Genomic DNA, 24103 nt, shown 5'->3' with positions numbered 1-24103 from the left:
CTGGACAATTGATTAAAACGAGTGTATGCATAGAATACACAAGTTAAAGCAATTAAAAGCTAAAGAATGTGTCCAAGTTACTGATGGCCTGATAATTGTTTAATCTAATCAATCACATTCACATACTTTATTTGCATTTCAACAAATAAAACATACATTAATCAACTCTTAAGACTCTGAAGATGTTGACTTGATTGCTCCCTGTTGGTATCAACACACATTCAGTGTACTTGGAGGTATAGAGGGCTTGTTTTTACCCCCTCAGAGGAAAGAATCTGCTGCAAATCAGTTTTGGTCATAAAACAACTGAAACTGCCTGTTTGAAATGGCAACAAAACAAACCAATAATATCAAAAGATTCAGAGGTGCATGCATGCATTATGAAATTATTTGTATTAATGTAAACAAGATGTGGACAGCAGTGAATAGCTTTAAGTGGCATTTTCTGTTCATTTACTATATCATGTGGCAAACTGGCATATCCAATTTGTACTTTTGTCAAATACGCCTTCCTTGTTGGGGATTATCTTGTCCACACCATATAAATCTGTTTAAACTGTCACAATTAGTTCTCAGCTACCACACTGTTAAGTCTGCTTTGCATTGAATGTGTAAAATAATGTCACTAAGTATATGATGCAAAACTAGACAAACAGATGGAGGAATCACTCACACCAGCTGCTGTTGAGGCGTGGAATTTCCATTTATTCCATTTATATTAAGTTTTTTTTTTTGGACATTCAGCAGATTTGAAGTGAGTTGAAAGAAGTGCAAATGGTAGGCTGTTAACGTTGGCGGATCACCACACGAGGCCCAAGTCTGTAGAGTGGAACAGTTTCTCATTCAGTCCAGTCGGTCACACTGCCCTCCATTACTCCCCACCATGGCTTCTCTCGCCGCCTGCTGCTTTCTGCTAATGGAGATATCACCTCCTCCTTCCTCCTCCCTTCCATCCCCTGCTTTGTTCTCTCTTTGTTGTCCTTTTTCCTCCACTCGACTTTCACTTCACTTCAAATCCTTCTGTTGTGCCCCTTCATTGGTCAACCCAGTGCAACTAATTGACAGTAAGCCAACACTCGAAGCACTCTGCATCTCTTTTACTGCAGAAACTAATCAGAGCCATTGTTGGTTATCCAAGTCACGGTCCCTCCCTCTCTCATTGTACTGAAAATCAACAGATGATTCATAACAAGTAGAAGAGGCAGACCAGGAAGAAAAACAGATAAGGTTTATTATTAAGGGGCAATTCTGGAGGCTAGGCACACGCCGTTTCTTACAGCAGGGCTCAATATTTCCTCATAGTGGATGGCAAATCCTCTAATGGCAAACAATTGACATTTTGAGTCTCCCTGGGTATCACTTTAGCTTTGGTATCAGGAAATGCCACCGCTGACAAAAAAAAAACGGAATCAGGGAGTTTAACAAATTGGAATGTTTGCTTAAAAGTCTAATGACAGCGATTATTTTTCAGAGCATAGGCGCTAATGCAAATATTATTTCTGATGAATTAAATGAAGGAGCAGACTTTTCATGTGTCATCAAAGCTCCCATAAGTCTTTAAGATGAATGCCATGCTTTCATAAGCTGAAGGTTACCCACTGTGATGATGCTAATAGTCTGTTTTGGGTTATGCATGTACAGTTTATTTGATGCCTCATGTCTTCGTCCCCAAGGTAAGCCTTCAGTCTGTGATGCACTGTAGCCTTTTGGTTTCTAAGACTGGTAAATCATATGTCATATATTAGTCTATGTCCTTTGCGTTCCACTTCCGGGATTGCTCCGGTGCTACAGGAAATTCCACCGGATGCATGTATTTTCCTTTTTCTTCCGCTTTCTTTGTGTAGGGATTTTAAATTTGGTGGATTTATGAGGACTATGGTTGACTGCTCCTCAGATCTTTGCATGGTAAATTGAGATGTCCATGTCCATGTTTTCTCTTGCACGACTATTTTGCAGCAGCTCTGTGCGGAGTTTAGCACCGCCCATGACGATTCTGATTGGTTTAAAGAAATGACATTTAACCAGAGCACATTTTCCTCCTATCCCCAAATGCTGTGTGGAGTCAGCGCGCTTTGGAGGAGGCTCTGGCAAAGCGAGACTAGTCATATATTTAAAGACAGCAGAGCTAGGATTGCACCTTCTCTATGTTTTGGATGTGGCTAATAGCTTTTTTTCAGTTCATAACTATTGTTGTCATTTTCTGCAACAACTCCACCCACTCAACGTTAATAGTCTCCATAGGATCCTGTTGACTCATCAGATCCTCCAGAATTAGAAACCCGCTGTGTTTCATCTCACGCTCGCGTGGAGAGGCCATACACCACAGAACATTAACTTTCAACCGTATACATCCTTTCTTCCTTCTTTCCTCCCTCTGTGATTAAATGAATTCCTCTCTTTTTTTTCAGCAGTATAGGTTTTGTCCATGGCCATCTACTCTACAAACACACTCAGGCACACTCTGTCCTCAGACATACCCAAATAACTGTGCAGTTGTTTTTCTTACATCACTATAGATATTGCACTGCTGTATGCAAAATATCTGATGCCAATTAAACAAAGTGGCTTCGTTTGCCTCCTCAGTTTGTTTTGATGCGGTCGGCACCAGACTGGGGGAAGGAAAAGGAGGGAGTTGTGTGTCGCACAACAATTATGGCACATCTGTATCCCACACGTTGTTGTTCGGATCGGAAAGCAACCTCCGTATTGTCTTGATGGGAATGTGGGTGCAGATGAAACCGATTGCATTCACAATTTGGGGGGGGGGGGGGGGTGACTTTATGGCTTGCGGTATGTGGAGATCAGAGTTTACTGCCCCTTTTAATGAGTTAAGAAGAAAAAACAACTGCACTGCCTGCAAACTAACTGTACAAGGAGGAAGGGTCCTGGGAGAGATTGAGTGGGAAGAGTTTATGTTCTGAAAATGACCCACCGGCCAACTCTAACGTAGTTCTGTTTAAAGTGCAGAACTTATTTGCAGCAGTCAATATGCCTAATTACTCTGTTCTTGCTAACTGTGTCTTATACTTCAGCACTGGGACTGTAAAAGTCAGAGTTGATACTCATAGTAATTATGGACATAATGTAAGGATTTTGTCCCCCTCCTCTCCTGGGCGTTTGAGTTTCTAATGCTTAAGCTGTTACTGGCCCCCTTCTTAGCCAGTGCTGTAAATGCATGTAACTGTTACTGTATATGTCGGTGTGTCTTCATGCTAGTCCTGAAACTCACTGATAAATGGTCTCTGAATGGTTCAAAATACATACAGACTAAATCCTGTGTTTTGTAAGCAAGTCGTCCCTCCAGGTAGGAATGCTTTCTGCTCACTGAAACAAATGAAAAATCAATGGCAGTGTCCTGAGAAAGAAAGCTGGAAAGTACAGTTTAAGTAAAGAAGTAGAAAAACTTGTATGATGTATTTAGTTAAAGCTACATTAATTAATTGAACGCTAGTCTCGCTTTGCCAAACCTTCCTCCACAGCGCTGCAGAGGAGGGTCTGGCTAGTGCACGCAGCATTCCGGGATGGGAGAAAATCGTGCTCTGGTTTATTGGCATTTCTTTAAACCAATCACAATCGTCAAAAATCAGTGATGGTGCTGCTGCAAATAGGTTTGTAAATAACTTGTTTTGGTGGAACGTGTGTACGTTCAAAAGTCGTTTTAGTTGTGCAAGAGAAAACCCAAATTGGACAGAGATGGCGTTTTTCCACTAAATGGTACCTGCTCGACTCGCCTTTTTTTTGGTTTTCCATTATGAAAGAAAGTACCAGGTACTTTTAGTATCCCCTCCGTCGAGGTTCCAAAGGAGTTGAGGCGATACCGAAAGGTGATGTGAAAACCTGCCGACTACTGATTGGTTGGAGAGAATCATCACTAATCACTGCGTCATCATTGCTAGCGACAGACGGGGGGGGGGGGGGGGGGTTTGTCCTGGAAAAAAAACGCCATTTTAAAATACTTTAGCCAACGCCGTTTTTTTTTTTTTTTTTTTTGCTGCCTCCAGCTTCAAACAAACAAACATTTTTCTTCAAAAACAAAACACCTTCCACGTTCTGTGTGTGTGTGTGTCACGTTTGGTCGCGGCAGTTTCCTGCGGCGTCGCTCTGACGACCAGCCACGCTCGCCTCACGCATGAGCTGGTACTAAATCTGCAATGGAAAAAGGAGGACGGGGCACCGCGGTCGGGCCCAGCTGAGTCGAGCAGGTACCATGTAATGGAAAAACGACTATAGTCTAGCTAGCTGTCTGAATTTACCCTGCAGAGATCTGAGGAGCAGTTAACCATAGTCCTCAGAAATCCACCAGAGCTTAAAATTCCAACCCAAAGAAAGCGGAAGGTAACGGACATCCGGCCGAAAATGAGGGACATCCGGCGGAATTTCCGGCGGCACCGGAGCAATCCGGGAAATGGATATAAGTCGCTCCGGAGTATAAGTCGCATCAGTCAAAAAATGCGTCATGAAGAGGAATAAAACATATGTAAGTTGCACTGGACTATAAGTCGCATTTATTTAGAAATTTATTTTTATATTTCAGACATTTAATCTGGAAAGGCAAGTTATTCAGCTACACAATAGCACATAGAACAACAGGCTGAATAGGTGTCCAGTATGTTAACGTAACACATTAACAGTTATTCAACTATACAGTAGCACACGGAACAACTACCAGGGCGTGGAGACGTAACTGCACCGTTGACAAGCCTCTCCCGGCAGCACGTTGTTCAAGCACCCATCTGTGGACTTGTTCCTCCAGCTCTGGCCATCTTGCTTTCAGCCCGCGATTAGCCGATTAGCTTTCTTTATTTTCTTCATTGCAGTAAGAGTCACCTTTTCGCCAGTCCCTCACAAGTTTCTCTCTCACTCCAAACTTTCTTTGTGCTGCTCGATTACCGTTTTCGGCTGCATATTTTACTACCTGCAGTTTGTAATCTGCAGAATAGGATTTTCTTTTCTTTCTCAGTTGTCTTTAGGAGCAGCATATAATTGTCACAAGCCTAGAGCGCCCTCTCGCGACTTTAGACGGTAATGTTTTCAGTATGAATTAACATTTAAAAACATGTTAAATTATATATATTTTGATATATAAGTCGCACCTGACTATAAGTCGTAGGACCAGCCAAACTATGAAAAAAAGCGCGACTTATAGTCCAGAAAATACGGTCATTTTCTGTGGGTTCATCACTACAAGTGAGCTCTTTCACATAGCACATCGTCATTCATGTAAGAGACAAGTCTTGAATGAGGTTATTTGTTTGAACTGCCTCATTAGAGAAAGCAAGAATAAAAGATACTGATTAATGTTGAGATACCCGTAATGGTGTCAGGGGAGACTCCTGTTTAATTTTCTCTCGTGCTGAATTCCTGTAAAATGAACATGCAGTCATGCAGTTAACAATAATGGAATGCAAGTCAGCAGTACTTTATTCTTGTTCGGTTAACGAAGCTAGAAACAAAGAGAAGAGAAGGGCATTATCTCTGAGCTGCATGTCTAGACACCAAAACTCTGATGGAAAATTCATTGTATGAAACCACCACCAAAACATGATTATCAACTTAACATAGTGTTTTGCAATTCATAGCACAAATGTTGAACAAAAAAAACGTTTTGATTTTTTTTACTATTTGTTTTACTTTCAAATCACTCTCTGGCTGATCTATTGGGACCTGTTGGGCTGTTTTGGTTTTTTAAAACTGGTTTTATTGCATTTTTTTCTGTTATTGATAACTGGCCTCCTTTAATTCACTTTCATTATGTTCTTTCACATTTCCCTTTGTGTCCTGTTTCCACATTCTGCTTAAACAGTAAATCCATCTTTATGATCTACTTAAGTCGCTGGTGTTGAGTAATGGTGGCTTACAGGTTCACAGTCACAACCATTTGGTCAACACACAGCTCAGAGCTGTTTCTGAGGGGTGTGTGTGTGTGTGTGTGTGTGTGTGTGTGTGTGTCAATTTAATGTGATGTGATTTCCTCTTATTCTATCTAGCCTTTTCATTTTCATCCTACCTCTTCTTTTCATCCCTTGTTAAAAAAGGTTTCTTCACTGTCTTTTTCTTTTGCGTTTCTTCTTCTTCTATGTAGCCATTATTAGTATTTTGCCTTATACAGGTACTCTGTGGAAGGATTACATCTATTCCACTGCAACATCATTGTAATCAAATAAATGCTAAAAAGAAATGGATTTGACATGACTTAAATGTATCAGTACACACCACAGTAATGTGGTGTCTTTTTTTAATATGAGCTGGGACCCAAATTAAATACAGATTATCAACTGCCTGCTTTCTTACAGTAATAGGTTTTCATGAGCCTCTGTCCCAGGGGAAGACATAAACAGATATTTTCATTTCAATACCAGGATGGACAAGTTGACAATTCCCTGCAGTAGTGTTATTTACAGGAAAGCACTATCTTGTTTCTGGATTTGTTCATATTACTGTCACATCAGATTTGATCCAGTGCTGTACTGGAGCCCTTTTTAGACTGTTTCTTCTGCTAAGTGAATTAGTTGTCCATAATGTGCATTCTGAGGCTGTAATGCTGTAATGGCTGCAGACGTTCCTTAGGAAATGGCCGAAGATGCCTTGCATATTGCAGTCAACGACACTTATAACCTAATTAAAGGCGGAGCCACATGCTACAACAATGGCTTTTATTAGCCATGTGGCATGGCTCTATGGATGGCAGTGACATATATTTTGTACAAGGGCCTACTTTGGCAAGGCAGCCGCTCCAGTTTATTTTTTTTCTTCTCTTTTGAATGCAGGCTTACCTCAATTTTTGTTTCATTGCTGAGGCTCAGTACGAAGATGTCAAGGACGAATGCCTTAAACGCATCACTAATGGCTTTACAGTCATACATGTCATGAAAGCCATTTTGTAAATAGCCCATGGTCTGATGTGTGGACTCTACAAAAGAGCGCTTATATCAGACTCCCTTTAAAGAGTCACAGATCTGCTTTCTCAACCACCACCCTATTTGTGTGGGATAAATGTAAGACCTTGAGCCAGAAAACGAAGCTGCCACCAATGAGTAAACTGCACTAGCTGTGGGCTGCTATTAGACTTACTGAAGACATTTTCAAATGTAAATGAAATGCTATGTGGGCATGATGGATTAATATGTTTACTCTGACAAGTGTAAACACGTAGAAATGAAGACTCGGTTGAATAATGCCCATTTTTATAGTCACCTCAGCACCGCAATCTAATATGGTCTTGGTTTTGATGTATCTCTTTATGAGATTGTTTCAGTTCATTTCACGTCTGCTTTTGTGTGGAGATTCTTTTAAGGATTAAGCTGTACCTAAGATACACCATAGAAAGTGTGTGTACTAGTGTGCTTAAATGCACTGACTTTCCTTGATTTGCAAGTACAATACTCTGTGGTGTAAAAGATGCCTGAACGCCACTCGAAGAGGACAGACCTACTCTCTCCACTTTCCAGCAGGGCAGAGTCCTGCTGTTTGCTGCAGTGCTTTCTATCTGCTGCATGAGATGAGACTCCTAGTATGAATAATGTCTTCCCTTGTGGCTCTCTCTCTCTCTCTCTCTCTCTCTCTCTCTCTCTCACTGCCTACTATCCACTCTCTACTCTGTCTCAGTAGGCCGAGAGTCCCATCTAAAATAATCAGTAAGTCTCTCTTAGTGAATTGAAAAGAGTAGAAAGCAAGTGTGAATGAGAAGAAATGCACAGGTACAAACATTGCATTTTCTTAATGATTTCATCACATCAGTATGTTGTGTTTTATGTCATTGCAACCCATACAAACCACAGAAAAATGTTTTTTTCCCCCCAATTAATAATAAGTTACCATTTTTTATTTTTTGTACGGGCCTAACATGCGTTTCCTTTTTTTCTTTTTCTTTTTTTTTTACTGTGACCCTGTAATCTCAACTCGGTATGGTGACAAACGGGGAGAAAATGGGATAGTAGGACAAAACTACTGACATTTGTCCAAACAGATTAAAAGCTATGAGAAGGTTTTAGGAACAGTTTGATGCATTTTAAATCACTGCCAGCTGGACGTGTCATCTGCTCGTTGGCATGAGACAAAGCTTTCCTCTTCAGTGGATTGAAAGGTCAAGTTGACATCCCAGATCCCTGCAGAGAGTCACATTTGTACACTAGAGGTGTGTGTGTGTGTGTGTGTGTGTGTGTGTGTGTGTGTGTGTGTGTGTGTGTGTGTGCAAAAGTGCACATGCACATATGGCTGTTCTTGTGGCTTGTATACCCGTCTCTATCTACATGTTGCAAGAAAGTGAGGAAGTTTAATTTATAGTGTGAGTAACTATGTGTAATGGTGATCCGTGTTAATCTCCAGCTCATTCTCCTGACCTTTCAATCACATTACTGGCAGGGTGGTTGCATGCTCCATGTTGTAGAACACTAGCACAGATAAGAGGCAGAAACGGCGAGAAAGGGAAGGAGAGAAAAAGAAAAGGATGATGGGGTCTGGAGGAAGGGGAAAGAAGCACACAATGTACCACAGATTTGGCTGTGGGTCCTGTAGTTCACAATGTCAGCATGTCTTGGTTAAGATACCAGCTCACAACTCTCACTAAGGTGATTGTAGGTATAACAAGGTTTTGGCCTGTTGTTGTTTTCCAACCAAGTCAAGGAATTAGAAGTTTAAAGCAGGTTCAGTCCTTGACTGTGGTAATTGGAGTAAAGTGCCCATCAAGCACAACTGGCAGTGTAGCCATTAGTGAGGAGTAGGGCTGGGTACTGAATTCAATATTTTTTAGGCACTGACCGAATTGCCAACTATCGAAAAATGCCTCGTCATTCAATACCAAATTTCAATACCCAATGAGTAACTCTCATCAGTGTCAGAGAGCCAATAAGCATGCAGCATGCTTCTGACAATATTTAATAATGCTGGTGATTGGCTGTCTAACATTACAAGTTGTAGAGACACAGAGGGAAAACTCTACGTTACACAGAGACGGGGTCACGCAGGAAAATGGTGAAAAAAGCAAGTGGGAGTACTAATGTTAAAGGATTCTCTTGTTAAACTAAGGACTTGTGTTTGTGTTTTCTAACAAAGCACTGCAGAGTTGATTTAATGGAAGACATAGATGTAAAGCTCTACAACACAATGTTCACCCTTGGACTTCCATTGGTCCTGCTGCCATCTGTTAAAACTTTAGAAATGAATCAAAAACCACGGGCATGATCACAACATAGTTTTCAAAAGTCTGAGGTTTCCTTGGATCTGTTTTGTCATTCTCAGTCCTCTTGAAGTGACTCCGCACTTTTAGATACAGTTAGAAACAACAAAGCAAACTGAAATGTGCATTTCCTTCTCTTCCACAGTCAACAAGCACAAGCCGTGGATAGAAACATCTTACCATGGTGTGATCACGGAGAACATGGACATGGTGCTGCTGGACCCTCCGCTGGTAGCTCTGGACAAGGATGCCCCGGTCCCCTATGCTGGTAGGAAAAACTAAACACACACAACCACACACACACACACACACACACACACACACACACACACACACACACACACACACACACACACACACAGAAAAACCATCCGCTGTACGGTATCCACCAGTGATGGAATATTGGAGTCCGACTCGAGTCACTATTCTCTGGACTCGTGACTTGGACTTGCGCACTGGTGACTTGGACTTGGGAAAATGAAATCAGACTTGCAACATTCATGAAATAGGACTTGGAAGTTGGATGAAGTTTCTGACTACTTTTATGTTACATGTCATTTAGCTGACGCTTTTATCCAAAGCAACATACAATTGCTATATATGTCAGAGGTTGCACGCCTCTGGAGCAATTAGGGCTTAAGTGTCTTGCTCAGGGACACATTGATGTATCGCAGTGGGATTGGAACCCAGGTCTCCCACACCAAAGTCATGTGTCATATCCACTGCGCCATCACCACCCATACTTACTTATGTGTAATAAGTCATATAAATTTGACATAAGACATTGATATACTGTATATTTAGTCTGAAACTGTTTCATGCATTGGCCAGTGATGGAGTACTCGAGTCCTGGACTCGGACTTGAGTCTGACTCGAGTCGCTATTCTCTGGACGTGACTCGAGTCTAACTCAAACTCAGGTAAAGGTGTCTCAACTCGGACTCGACTCGGCCTCTTCCTTGGTGACCCGGACTTGGACTCGGACTCGAAGGGTGGGGACCCGAGACTTGACTTGGATTCGACAGTTGGTGTATCGACTACAACACTGGTATCCACACACATTTGAAAGTATGACACATACAGTATACATCCTCCCACATGAGCGTTGTCTCACACACACATTGGCACCGAGACAAGGATGCTTCAGTACTGTGTGCAGGAAACTGTGGCAACTTCCCACCACAAGACAAAGACGGATGATCCAACAGTTCTCTGTACTCACCGTTTGTCGTGGAGACTGAATTCCATTTATCACCCTTAGTCGTGTTAAACATGTTTTTCTTTCTGTTTTTAAGAGCACTTTCTTCTCATCATTGTATGATGACAGAGGGCTTGTAAATAACTAAACAAGTGGCTTGGATATCAGTAGGCTTGTTGTGTTTACTGTAAATAGATAAGATGACATGTTGTGAATCTACAGAGTTGCTGCACCACCACTGTATTATTACATTTAAACCTTCTTAAAAATAACACACTACATGAACACGAAAGTATGAATTTAAATAATGTATAATGAATAATGTATGAAACATGAATATATGAAGTGCTGTTCTTTTCTATAAAGCTTGAGTTTAAATTCACAATAGCAGGAGCTTGGATTTGGATGGAGGAGTAATAAATCATTTATTTTCATTGCCTTGTTAGTTTTTCGAGTTTAGATGCATCTTCTTCCCTCCCCCTGACGGGGCTCTATTTACGATCTGCTGCTGCTAATTGAAGCATGTGTCATAATTTTTCTTGCTGCTGAATTGCCCCATTTAATCTGACCAACAGATTGTTCTCAAGAGTGAAAGAATATATTCCTGAGCCATGTCAGCATGATGTTCATTTTCCAGCCTAAATCTTAATCTGACACAAGCTTGTCTACAATATTTAACAGTTACAAAGCACAGTTGTAATTCACATAAATGTACACCACACAAAGAGCGAGACAATATTTTGTCCATGTAGAACCCGGTCATGATGTAGCACTTGGTTTTTGTTTTGGTCCTAGCCACAGTACCATTCATTTATTATTGCTCTGACTTCATGAAAACCTCATTAGAAATATTATAAATATAGTATTATATAATGTCATACTGTAGCAAAAGGAGGGGACCACGACCAGGGGATGTCCCCTTTAGCAGTATGCAATGGTAGTATGAGATTTATAGACGCTCTCCATTCACTGAAAGTTTGGTTACTGAGAACTCATTGTAGCTTTTTGAGAACAGGTTTCCACAGCCTAGTGGGCCAGTAAAAAAATCCCTGGAAAGTCCACGAAAAAAACAACTTCAGGACAACACTTTGTTTGTTTTAATTCCTTCTTATTGCTTCTCACGTTGGAGGCAAATATGCCACACAGCTCATAATGATTTCCATGAAAGTGGCTGCTGGGAGCGTAGTACTGACAGTGAAAGTTGTCTGGTGAAGTCACATACTGTAACAGGTACACGTTTTATAATAACAGTACGACATTATAAAACCTCATCACCAGATGATTGTTTGGGTGCTGATTATGTTGTCTAACAAGAGCTGGAATCAGACAGGTACACGCAGGTACAGCAGAGCTGACAGTGACAGGAAGGAGCGAGAAAGAGACAGCCATTATAATTGGACAAAGTATTCTGAGACTCAAAGGCAAACGAAGGGCTTGTTGGCACCTAACGCTTAACAGCTCATTATGGCGAAATGGCTCCTATTAATCCCAGCGCTGACAACCATGGCGAACTGATACTCAGCTATTTTTCTTCCTCTGTTTTCCTTTTTTTTGTGTGTTTTTGTCCTAAAGCCACAGTCCTATCTTTGTGTTTCTCAATGTTACGTGTGAGCTGTTCTGTAAATAGTGGGTATAAAAATACAGCTGACCTTGATGAGTGTGAAACGGCCTGAATCCATGTTAAATGCTCGTTTGTTCTGCTTTTCCTCACAGGGCATTTAACAGCTCTGTATTGTACGTATACTGTATGGTGTAACCCAAATGCTGTAGCCTATGTAGATGTACTCTTTATGAAGATTTAATGATCCTTTTGGAGGGGCCTAGGAAGTAGTTATCCAAAACATAAAAAAAGGATATTATGCAAAAAGACTAGAAAAAAACTTCTTTTATTCTCTTATATCTTTTACTCATCTCACAAAAGTGGAGATGCTGAAGATATACCTCACCGACATTGTTCCTCTCTAATGAAGCAGTACCGACTTACAGCAATTTATTGCACAAAGCTTCCCCGAGCAACCAAATCTGTGACGCGGTGAAGGTTTAATGACACTGCAGCTAGCAGCCAGACAAAAGAGGAAATTCATTTTGATTGTTTCCCCCCCCATGATTAACACTTGGTTTGTTGACTTGAGAAGGTCAAACCGGGTGAAATATGGCCCAGAAGAAAAAAAGCAGTGCTGTGCACTGGCTGCTGACTGGTGATATTTCTCTCCTTGTTTTTCATCACATGCGGTCTAATGAATGAAACCCATACAATCGCTACCAAGGAGACTGAAAAAAATGGCCATCAAAAGAGCACCTCTCTCCCAATTTATCTCCCTTTGCAATTGTCTACTGCTACAGCTCTCCCTGTGTTTTGCACAAACTCACCCCCCTCCCCTTATTCTTCTTCTTCTTGGAGTCTTATTCTCTCAAATCTTTATTTCAATCTATGCCTCCGTTTGTGTCTTTCTCTCCACCTAGTGCCACATCCCTTCTTTCTCAGCCCAACTATCCTTCCTCTTCTTCTCTATCTCTAACGCTTTGCTTCTAGCGAGCCCATATGCAGGCAGTCACTTATGCATTACAGAAGCTCTCATCAATCCTGGTTTTGTTTTACTGCAGAAAGGAATAGGCCATCCTTCTGGCTCCACATTAATTGCAGTGTGGGAACATGGACCGGGATTGTTAAGTCCTTGGCTATTTTCTCCTCTCTTGTACTTTTCTCTTGTCATGCTTTATTCCCTCTCCCACTGGCCTTCCATCACTAGTGCTTCTCTGAATGCCTCATAAATCCCCACGTCGCCGCTTGATCTACATATTCTTTTTCTCTTTTCCTTCCCCTCTCTCGCTCCGTCTTGCCCTCTCCTGCAGTATCGCATTTCACTTTTGATGTCAACTACCCACAGTGGGCCTAACTTGAACATTATACGCTGAGACAGTCATCCTGGAGATAAATTGTTATTACTGCATGCCATCATGGCATTCCCCCCCCCCCCAACACCTACCTTGGAGCAAAGGTGTGCGGGTCGAGGAGTATGTGCTGATCAAGCGTTCTCAATCAAATTAGCATGAGGAATGGTGGCAGTGGACTCTAGGGTGCTGCGAGGCGGGCACTTTCATTTGCTTATTCTTTATCTCGAGGCCACAGTCAACAGGCACAGATTCTCTCCATTCATCATGGTACCGGAATAATGTGCCGTGGTACATTGTTTCCCCTGCAGAACTCACACAGTGTAAAGGAACAAAAGTAGTTGAAAAACATTGGAGGGAATGTGATAATGGATAGCCGAGAGAAAAAATGGTGAAGACAGATGGACAATGAAAATGAGAATGGGTCATCACGGGCAGCCACCACGAAAAAACATTATGATTATTCCCATTGGTTGGTTTGTGTGCGCACATGGGTGTGCATTTGAATGTGTTTGTGTAAACTATAATTCTCAGCATTTATGACCGTAAGCCTGAAATTAGTGTCTTTAATGTTCTTGAAGTTGTCTTTTGAGTGAGTCTGAATGCTTTGTTGATACTTTGTTGTGTACTTTCTAGCTCATCCTCATTATCATAACCATCAGTCATTTTATCTCCTGATAAGAACTAATGAATTATGTATCTACAGTAGCTGTATTGTGTACATAGTCCACCATCGGTCCAGTTACACCTTGTGTACACAGGCTGCAAAGCCAAAGCAGTAGTCTGGCTTTGTCAGACCTTCCTCCACAGCGCTGCAGAGGAAGGTCTGGCTAGTCCACACAGCATTCAGGGATGGGAGAAAAATGTGCAAAATAGCCTCGGGCAGGAACTTGTACGTTCAAAAGTTGTTTTAGTCGTGCAACAGAAAACTCAGATTGGACAGATAGTCTAGCTAGCTGTCTGGATTTACCCTGCAGATATCTGAGGAGCAGTTAACCATAGTCCTCATAAATCCACCAGAGTTTAAAATTCCAACACAAAGAACGCGGAAGGTAACGGAGCAATCCCGGAAGTGGAACGTCGTGGATAGAGACTACCAGAGCAGCAGCGTCAGTCCTCTGTCAGGGCCAGATGTACGTACATTTGCGAATGTAGCGTTATCAGCGCCATGGCCAACCCGCAGGAAAGCGCACGCTGTGATACTTCAGCTTACGTCGTATTTACCAAACCTGCAGTTCATCGGGTAATCCGCGCCTTTCTCCGCCCACTGTACCGTAAATTGCGCTGTAGCAAAGTGTTAAGTACTGGTGCTATGATACGGCTGAGTGCAGACGGCGATATTCCCACTGCTGATGCTATGACTGTTTGAAATGATCCTGACGCCAGTGTTTGTAATGTATCGAGGAGTTTAACAACTGCTATGGAATTTGAACGCTGAGTCGGAGATTTGATGTCATCTTTGATTTCTTCCAGTAACTGTAATATTGCATGGCTGTTTAATCTGTAACGCTTAATGATTTCGTGTTCACTCAACTGAAAAAGTGTGATCCTTGTGGCAAAAATCTTTTCAGCTCGTCTCCTTGGCCTACGTCTTCGTCCTGCTCGGATTACTGCTGCCATTTCACCAGGAGGCATATGCGAGGAAACCCGCTTCCAGGTTTACACCTGTTTATAAGAGGCGGATCATTTTCACCGCAAAATAGAGGCGCGCTTTCACAGGCATTTTTTGTACATACCGCGGAATATATAATTAGGCGCACTTTACGCTTCCCCTCCCATCTCTTTATGGGGATCTCCCACTTTCCCCATGACCCTCTCATGAATGCATATGCATGACACGGAAACGCGCAATTTGCCATTTTCAGTTCCCGCGACAGGCAGTCTGCACTTTTACCTCAGTGCGGCCTGTTTGTACATACCTCGCCATGCTTTTACGCGCACCTTACGAAACAAATATGCCTGAAGTGGGCGCAAAAGCATTAGTACATCTGGCTCCCAGTGTCTTAGTTGGATGTGTTCAGCCACAGTACTGCTGTAGGCTCAGCCCTGCCCAACACACAATCACTGCAGCTATACCTGTAAGACACTACCTGAAGAGAGAGCCATTATGTGGCAAGTGTAGACGGCTATATTGATTAGAATTTAACGTATCTATTCTATCAGACACTTGTGAGATGGCTTAACAGCCAGTAAGTTCAACTTACATTTTGGGCTGTAACTCTTCAACTTGTTTGGTACTGCTTATCAATAAATATAAAATAAAAATAAACTGCCCTGGGTCAGTTATGTGGAAAATTTCAGGCAATTGTTTTAACCGTCTTCCTGCGTTTGATCAAAAACACATTTCAATCATCAGTCTTTACCATGTATAAAGGGAAGCATGTTTGGGATGCATGTATTATGATTTAAACCTCAATAAAAAAAACATTTGAATAGGGGGCCAGTCGCAGGGTCCTCTGGTACAAAAGGTGAACTAGGCTCAACTAATGCCACAGCACAGCGTCATCTGGTAAGGAGCTGTGTTAGCCAATCAAATGCATACATTCCTGGTGGATTACCTTGTGAGGTGAAAGGTGTATTTCTACCGTTTACCTCGCAATTATCACAACATAAGGATACAGTTGTGAAATGATGTCTCCGACTATTATACTATGCTAGATAGATAGATGGACAGACAGCCCCCTGTGTTGTGTGTTCACAGGGCTGTTCTTTGTCTGGATGCCCGCTTATTAACAGAATTTTAATACAACACTATCTGGAAATACATATCTGGTGGTGAGAACACTAGAGTTGTAACCTCTATTTCTCCACATTGCTGGCTTTGATTACGATGAATTTCTCAGTAGATACATATTCCCCCATAGTTTCCTGTATAAAAAATTCAGCAGGCATCAGGCCAAAGGTGAGATTTTAGATTTTTATAGACTCGCATATCTGACAAGTGTTACAAATATAGTCTGGTAAAGTAAAATCAACCACCACTCCATTCATCAGTCTATGTGCAAGGAGGCATATTGAGATTCCTTTGTTGTTCCTGTTCAACAGGATGTTCTTTCATACTCCAAACCTCTCGGTCACGACTGAAGAATCTGGCTTCAGTTGGATACTATTGAGATTAGATATTATTGCTTTAGTCAAACTTTGGCTGCTGTGCCAAATATCCAAACATTTATTCCAAGTTCTATATTTTTTCACTGTGAAAAGTTTCTTCCATCTTCACAGTTACTTTGCTGAGAAAACCTAAGAAAACACAGACAAAATTTGCATTTTTGTCAGTGCCAGTCATTCTATTTTTAACCAAGCACACAGTCAAAATCTATGTATTGCTTGTAATAACATATGGAAAACATAGGACTAATTATCACAAGTTCAAAGCCAGTGGTTTAGCAAAGATTTTTGGCATGCTATTTGAATGTGAGCATGCATTATTTACAATACCTGACTTGTTAATGAGTCACAATGATGGATTGTTGAATAATTGTGAGTAAAAAAAGCTTTAATATTCCTGCCATTCTGTCAGGAACAATTACATCATTTTGAAGACACAAACAGGAAGTGGTACATAGCTCTCTAAAACTTTAGCCCAAAATATTTTTTTGCACAGGAACAGCGGCATGGCATATAATTATAATCTAAAAAGAGAGATGAAAATATGTGATAACGGTGAATATCGTGTTAACGATATTACATGCGATAAATTAACAGATGTTTAAAGTGTACTCAGTTCTGCATTTCTGCTGCTTTCAGTATTCTGCTAAAATACAAGAAAGTTCTTGTTGAATTTAAAACAAATGAAAGGAAATCATTTCCAACATTCTTTTATTGAACAAATTGAACATTGAATTAAATTTCAAAGGCACCACTAAAAAAAAAAAAAAGAGACAGTTACATTTTGAAGTGCAGTTTTCTACTGATATCTTCTTTCAACTGACACAACAAATCTCTGAGTCTTTCGTGAGCCACCGGGAGCTGCCCACTTTGGGCTTAATTTTTGCTGTTTAGAAACCTATGGGTGACATCACAGAGACTTTGTTCATATTTTATACAGTCTATGATTGAACCCAACAAAGCAGCACCTATGACACATTTCAAAGGTGTTGAGGCAAAAGAGGAAGCAGAACAAGGAGGTAGGGACTAAAAATGTTAGAAAGAGGGATGAAAGAGAGAAACAAAGGTGTGTGTCTGTGTGTGTGTGTGTGTGTGTGTGTGTGTCAAAGAGAACAAGAGCGACATAGAAGGGGATGATGTGATGGATCATCAAAGGATAAGTGAAAGTATTGAAGGGACAGTCTGATCAAACCACACAGGTGTCTCTGTGTCTGCCCCCAGGTGAAGAGGAACATATCACTTTGCCTTCCCTCTCTTTCTTTCTCTCTGTCCCCTGTGCCTTTTGTGTAGCTGTTAAATGTATGCAGTGGGTGCTTAGTCTTTAGGTAATAGTGAGGCAAGTCTGCAACATGAAACGGTTGCAGAACATCAAAGATTCGGTATGCCCTTTAGAGGGCTGACACCTACCTGCAAACCGGATTTGTCTCTGCTGCAACCGACATCATCAGACCTGCATGATAATTCTATTGCATTTTGTATCCCTAAATAATGTAATAACGTCACATTATTACATTAAAGCAAATTAATTTATAGTTTTACGTCAGCAATGGCTCAAATGACTATGGGTAAATGTCAATGATCCTACTCTGCAGTTCCCCTCAGCTCTACAGCTGTTTTGCGTCTTTCAGCTCACAGTTTTTGGTTTCGTGATCTGCAACTTCAGTCTCACGGCTCTCATCAACCATGTTTCCAGCTGCTGCAGCCAGCTGTTGTCAATGAAAAGCTCTGGTACACTCATTGTTAGGGATGTCCCGATCCCGTTTGCAAGTATCGGATCGAAGCCGATATGGGCATTTTTCAAGTGATCACCATACTCCGATCATTTACGTCAGCTGAGCACAGTTTGCGGCAGAGCGTAAACTGGCAAGTAACTTGCCATTGCTCATTAACATGGCTACAATGTCAGCAGTGTGGACATATTTTAAAATAGTAAAAAGAGTCCAACATCCACTTGAAATGTCTGCAATACGATTGTTTTGCGAGGCGGTAGCAATAGAGCTACCCTCAATTGGATCAGGACTCCGTATCGGCAGATATTCAATATTTAAAAAAATCGGATTGGGGGGCCAAAAAAGCAGATCGGGACATCCCTATTGTACTCTACCTGCCCAGCACCAAACGGCATACAAAGTAAGTGACTAGCTGGTGTACACAGTGGAGAACTTGTCATCTGAAAAGACAGATGACCAAAACAGCTAAAAGAAAAGGGAACGGACACAAAAAGTGGAGATGTTCAGAAAAAGGGCTACAACACTTTAAAAAAAACGTATGTCAGGCCTAGAGACAAGTCCACTGTGGTTTTAGAGTTGTTGTACAGTTTTGTCTGTGCAAGCCTTTTCTCCTTGCATTCCTCGTTCCTCGTGTCTCCGTTTGTTTCTGTTCCGAGCAGGAGACGGGCTCTCAGTGAACTGTCAGTTTTTGTATTGATATCTCCTTCTTGCCTTAGGACATGAGGTTCAGCACTATGCTTCCACACCCATCTCTCTGTGTTTGCTCCCAGTAGGACAGATACATTCCCCTTTATTCTCCCTCAGTCGTCTTGAGCTTTCTTCTGGTTCCCCCTCTCCCTCACTTTCTCTCTCCCTCCGTCATCGCAGGAGATGCTCATTCATTTGAATTGAATTCTCCGCACTGTCACGTGCCTGAGACAGTGCTCTCAACGCAATATTGATTCTGTTTTGTGTCTGACGTGCACTTTTGGCAAGCTAACCATCATGGGGCCAGTCTTTCTCCCCGCAGGGCCTGGTGCTTCAAAAGCTTTAAAAAAGGCTATTTTGATCAAAGCATTTTGTCTTGATATTCATTGAGCATTTTAGGGTTTTAAAAGAGGTTTAAATATTATGGTACAGTGTAGCAGATGAAAAAAACCCAGGGGAACATATGATGAATAATACCTACATAATGATTTCCATTGCTGCAGTTGTTAATTAATTGATGACTTCAGGTTAATGGAATTCTCAAGTCTCACTAGCATGATGTAGCCGAGGCCCAAGACATATATGTCAAAGAGAGGACAGCCAATGTTCTGTTCAACAACTGCACTTCCACATTCCTGTTGCAGGTAGTTCAAATATTTCAATTTAAAGGTTATGATTTTTACTATGAAGAGCTTATCATAATTACAAATGGAATTGAAACAAAAGATTTTATAACCCTGTATCTAAAATTCTAAAAACGTATGCAATTTCACATCATTTTGGACCTTTATTATTACCATATCTGGGTCTAAAACGTTGGAAAAGCTAGAGCAGATAATAAATAAATAAATAAATAACTCAAAAAGCTTAATGACAAAACTTGCTAAAGAAGTCCACTGGGGACCAACTACAACCATTACATCTAAGAAAAGTCATTAAGTTAGTTTTGATGCTCACATTGATATTACATTTATTCGGCTTAGGTGGTGCCCAAAACGGCTTGGGTGCTGCGCCTAAGCCTTTTTAATGGTAGGGAAACCACTGGGTATAAAGATGAACTAATACATGTTGGAAAAAAGATACAGCATCTGTCCATGTGATCTTTTCAATCATGAACAAGTAAAAATGTTAAATTCTATTAAGTCTGAGCTTAATTGATCTCAGATGAAATCACATCTGAATTGTGTCAGACCGGCTTTCAATCTTATCTTTGCAAATTTATCCTGGATAGTTATTTTTTATTGTTTATTGTGGTACCATTGTATCTAATTATTTGCATGGGGAGATACACACCCCTACAAAGATATGCAGCAATAAAGTTTGTTAGTTTTATTACACAGCTTGGTTGAATACTTGATTTGGACTGGTCAATCGCGGCATTCTGTTATTTCTGTATAACAGGCCGTTGCTAACTATAACAGCCTGTTGCGATGGACGGTGTTTTAATCATAGACTGTGGCAAACTATTTTTAAATCAGTATTTGTGCTTATACGGAGCTCATACGAAATTGGAATCGCTAACGGAGCTAATGGGAACAGTGCAAACAGAGCATTAGCTAGCTCCATTGTTAGCCTACTCACCGGCATGACCTGGCTTACGCCGGAGAACTGTGCTTATCAGCGGTAAAGTTAACCGTCCTGACCGGGACGCAGGTGTCATCAGCGAGTAACCTCTGTAGGAGTAGCCATGTAATAAGCTGTGTAATAAGCTGTGTAAAAAAAAATCAGCCTGAAGTGGCTCGCTCTACATAGTGTGTGGTTACATCATGTTATAAAAAGTCCTAATTTAAAAAGCTGAATGTTGACCCTTTATTTCTGGTCACAAAGCCTGTGTGTGTGTGTGTGTGTGTGTGACTGTGACTGTTTCTATAAATATTGAAATTTGTTATATTCAGCTTGAAGCCTTCTGTTATGTGTTAATGTACTTTATTGCATTTGTAAATTTTCAGCAGCCTATAGAACCTGACAGTGTTGGAGTGCCAGATGTAGCCTGCGGGCCGCCAATTGAAAAGGATTGCACTTACTCCACTGTACTATTAGTCTCACACAGGGTTATTTAAGGTTTTTATTCCTTTGAATTCAATGTAGTGCTTAGGACAGATGGACTATATGACCTTACCTCTTGTATTCTGCGTCACTGACTTGAACTGCTCTGAAATGAGGCTGATTGCGTCCTTGTCTCGTTTCAGTGAAGCTGCAGTGTAAGTGACAAGGCAATTTAAACACCAAGAGGAAGGATTTTCCCACTATCTGGAAGAAATTGCACATATCTACTTTTTTTGCACTACTGTACAATATATGCATGTAATCCTCCAACTGGCTGTCTCAGAATCTGAAGAACTTATCCAAAATATCCCGCATCTAATGGAAAATGTCAAATAAGGAACTAAGCCATTTGTAGTTACTGAAAAAAAGATACACTTAACAATTTGGTATCGTCTTCTGGAACACACTGAAAAATGGGGAAACCCATTTATATGATGGGAATCACCATGCCTCTCCACTGTTGAGGCGAGCTAATTGGATATATAAGATGGGCAGAGTAATTACTTGTTCAGTAAAGCTCTGTCGTCAATGCATTGTCAAGTTGCTCACAGCGTCAAACAACCTCTTAGCCTCTGATTGATTTTGCAGAGGACCCAGTCCTGTACCTTATTACCCTCTTGTTCTATTCTGCACTTGATGTGTCTCTCGTGATGCTTTTATGCTTTTCAATTTCTCTTTTTTTGTCTGTCCACTCGTAATTAGCGGTGTGTGTGTGTGTGTGTGTGTCATTGTGTCTATGAAGTTGTGGTGAATCCCCTGAAAACGTGGTGTACCGTCCATATCAGGTTGTTTATTTAATGAAAAGGTATACACAAATCACATTTTCCAACTCATGCCCAAATGCATTTCACCATGTTCAATAACAACAGCCATATGGAACATCTGCTACTGTTTCCACTGCAATCTTTATGTGTGTTGTGTGAGAAGACAGGCTAAGCAAAACAGTAACTAAGGGGGCTGAGCATTAGCTAATAGTTAATTATTAGCACGCTGCAACTCACTACCATATGAAATAAACCACTATATGATGTTCTATATGAATGTCTGAAAATAGCTCTGCTAGCACTATCTAGCAGAGTTAATACATGTGTTGATAAAATACTTCTTTTATTAACACTAGTTAAAAAGTCAATCTTGACCTAGTTTGAATCTTAATTTAAAAATGGCACCTTTGTACACAGATTCATTCCAGTTTCAATATTTTTATTTCATAGTAGTTTCTTTTCACCTCCTCTGCATTCAAATCTGTCCTCCTTGTGCCATCTACAGATTAGGGGAGCCAGTGAAAAGTTGTTTACTGGCAAAGTCTGTGCTTTTGGTTGTTGGAGACAGACAGGAGGTGGAAGGTAGAGCAGTGATGAGACGTGCTGCCTCTCTTTTTTTGTTGTTGAAATGACGGCTGAAAGAACCTGCTTTTCAAGGATAGAGCACTGACCCGTGGTTCTGATGTGAGCTCAAATTACTTAATGAAATGTGCAGTGAATGGCAGCTGAAACTAATCCAGTAATTCTGTGTTCTTTCGCTCTGGCTTGCTCTCTCTCTGACAGCGGCTTGACAGGGCTTCAGTATCCTGACAGGCCAATTAGACAGCAATTCGCATATCTTCCTCGCTCCATTTGCCTTGTTCATGTGAGCATAAAATAGGATGATCTGGCTTTTGGACCTGTGTACGACATCAGAGTCACACTCTAACTCTATGCTCCATAATCCATGACCCCTCCACTTTTCTCCACCCTACCTCTATTTCATTGTAACTGACTCAGACCTCTGATGTTCTATCACCTTTATCCTCCTTTACCCATTCGTGCGTGCGTGTGTGTCCCGCATGTGCAGTACAGCAGCTGGGGAGTTGCTACATCCCTGGACAGCTCTCCAACTAGCCTCTGTACAGCAGCGAGGGGCAAGTTCAAAAAAGCGACTAGCGACTTTCTGTAGAAGAGAGACAGCAGTATTGTCCGGAGAGAGCGAGGTCTTTCTCTGTTGCAGCCGCCACGATCACCTCTCTCTGTCACTGACTGAGGTGACATGTCATGTAGTACTGCAGATAGGGTCTGTGCACTGTGCAGGAGGGAAAGTAAGAAAGACATTCTATCGCTTCTAAATTTCTCTCTGTGTGATCATTTTACAAGTAAATACAGCTGAATCCACAGCACAGCTGTTGTCTTTAATGTTTGTGTTGTGTTTTGGTGTTTGATAATTTTGTCAAATGATGTCAGCAGTGCAAAAAAATAAAAAACATACTGGGAACCAAGCCATCGGCCTGTTCCAAACAGGCAAACGCTTCAAACAGGCAGTGCACTAGTCCTCTAAATTACAAAAAAGTAAACAGGAGGACAGTGCACCCTGACTGAAGTTAATTGAAGATGTTGATTATTTCTCTTTCCAGAAACCAGTTACAGTTGATATGTTATGCCCACTGTACGATATGTGGCAAACTAACCACGATCATGTATCCAAACATTCACTAGGAATTGATGGGCCCTAGTTGTGGTTTGAAAACAGCCAGCCCCTACTTAAGAAATATTAAATTAAAGGAAAATGGGCAATAGGCAAATTTAAGTAATGTTTTGGCAACACAGAGTGCTTTTGTTTAGTCTGTAAATGACGCTCTCCTAAATATATATCATGTTTTATATTTATTTAGTGTATCATGTTTCATATTTATGTCGCTTTAACTCTTAGGTTCCCGATCCAGCTCAGACTTGCACCTAAGGTTTAATGCACTTATAACACGCTGATATCAAAATATTAGATGTTGAAAATGCTTAGTTAAGTTAGGGCTGGGCGGTGTATTGACTTTTTAAATTATATCAGTATGTTTCCAAACAATATATGAGATGAGACAATTCTGTTTATATTGATATAGTTTGATGTTGCGTTACAGTACATGATCCATTTCTTCTGTAAAGCCAAGCCAGTGCATCTCTCCCACACTCGGCATAACCCTGCCCCCACTCTCCTGCTGCGTCTGCCCGGCTCACTCGCTCACAACAAGGTCAAAACAATAAGGATTGCCCGATACCCTGGAGCCAGTAAAAAGTTACATCGGAGCAGTGAATACAATCGGCTAGTTGCCCGATCTGGGCCTGTGCTCGAAAAAATTTGTGATTGAGTAGCGTTGGTCTACTTCCCTCTGCTCACGAAGGCAGACACTGACAGGCTCGTGAACTTCGTAGATGAAATGTTAAACACTCAATTAGGGCTGGATGATTTTGGCTAAAATCATAATCCCGATTAATCAAACAAGTTACCTCGATTACGATTATTG

The 24103-nt window shown here is 41.1% G+C and overlaps 1 protein-coding gene across 2 annotated transcripts in view; it reads left to right on the top strand.

The window, feature by feature from the left end:
* Window positions 1-24103, top strand: part of clstn2 (calsyntenin 2) — a 181376-nt gene that overhangs the window by 66785 nt on the left and 90488 nt on the right. For both annotated transcript variants that reach the window (XR_004101820.2, XM_031281046.2), the window contains exon 2: window positions 9321-9443. Coding sequence is in view for 1 of the 2 variants with exons in the window: in XM_031281046.2 (XP_031136906.1) it covers window positions 9321-9443 (123 nt within the window). In the remaining variant the exon portion in view is untranslated. The remainder of the gene's footprint in view (window positions 1-9320; window positions 9444-24103) is intronic.

The sequence above is a fragment of the Sander lucioperca genome, chromosome 9 (genome assembly GCF_008315115.2).
Source record: "Sander lucioperca isolate FBNREF2018 chromosome 9, SLUC_FBN_1.2, whole genome shotgun sequence".
In the NCBI taxonomy this organism is placed as follows: Eukaryota; Metazoa; Chordata; class Actinopteri; order Perciformes; family Percidae; genus Sander; species Sander lucioperca.
Note: the sequence above shows the minus strand (reverse complement) of the source record. Positions and strands in the feature narration are given on the sequence as shown.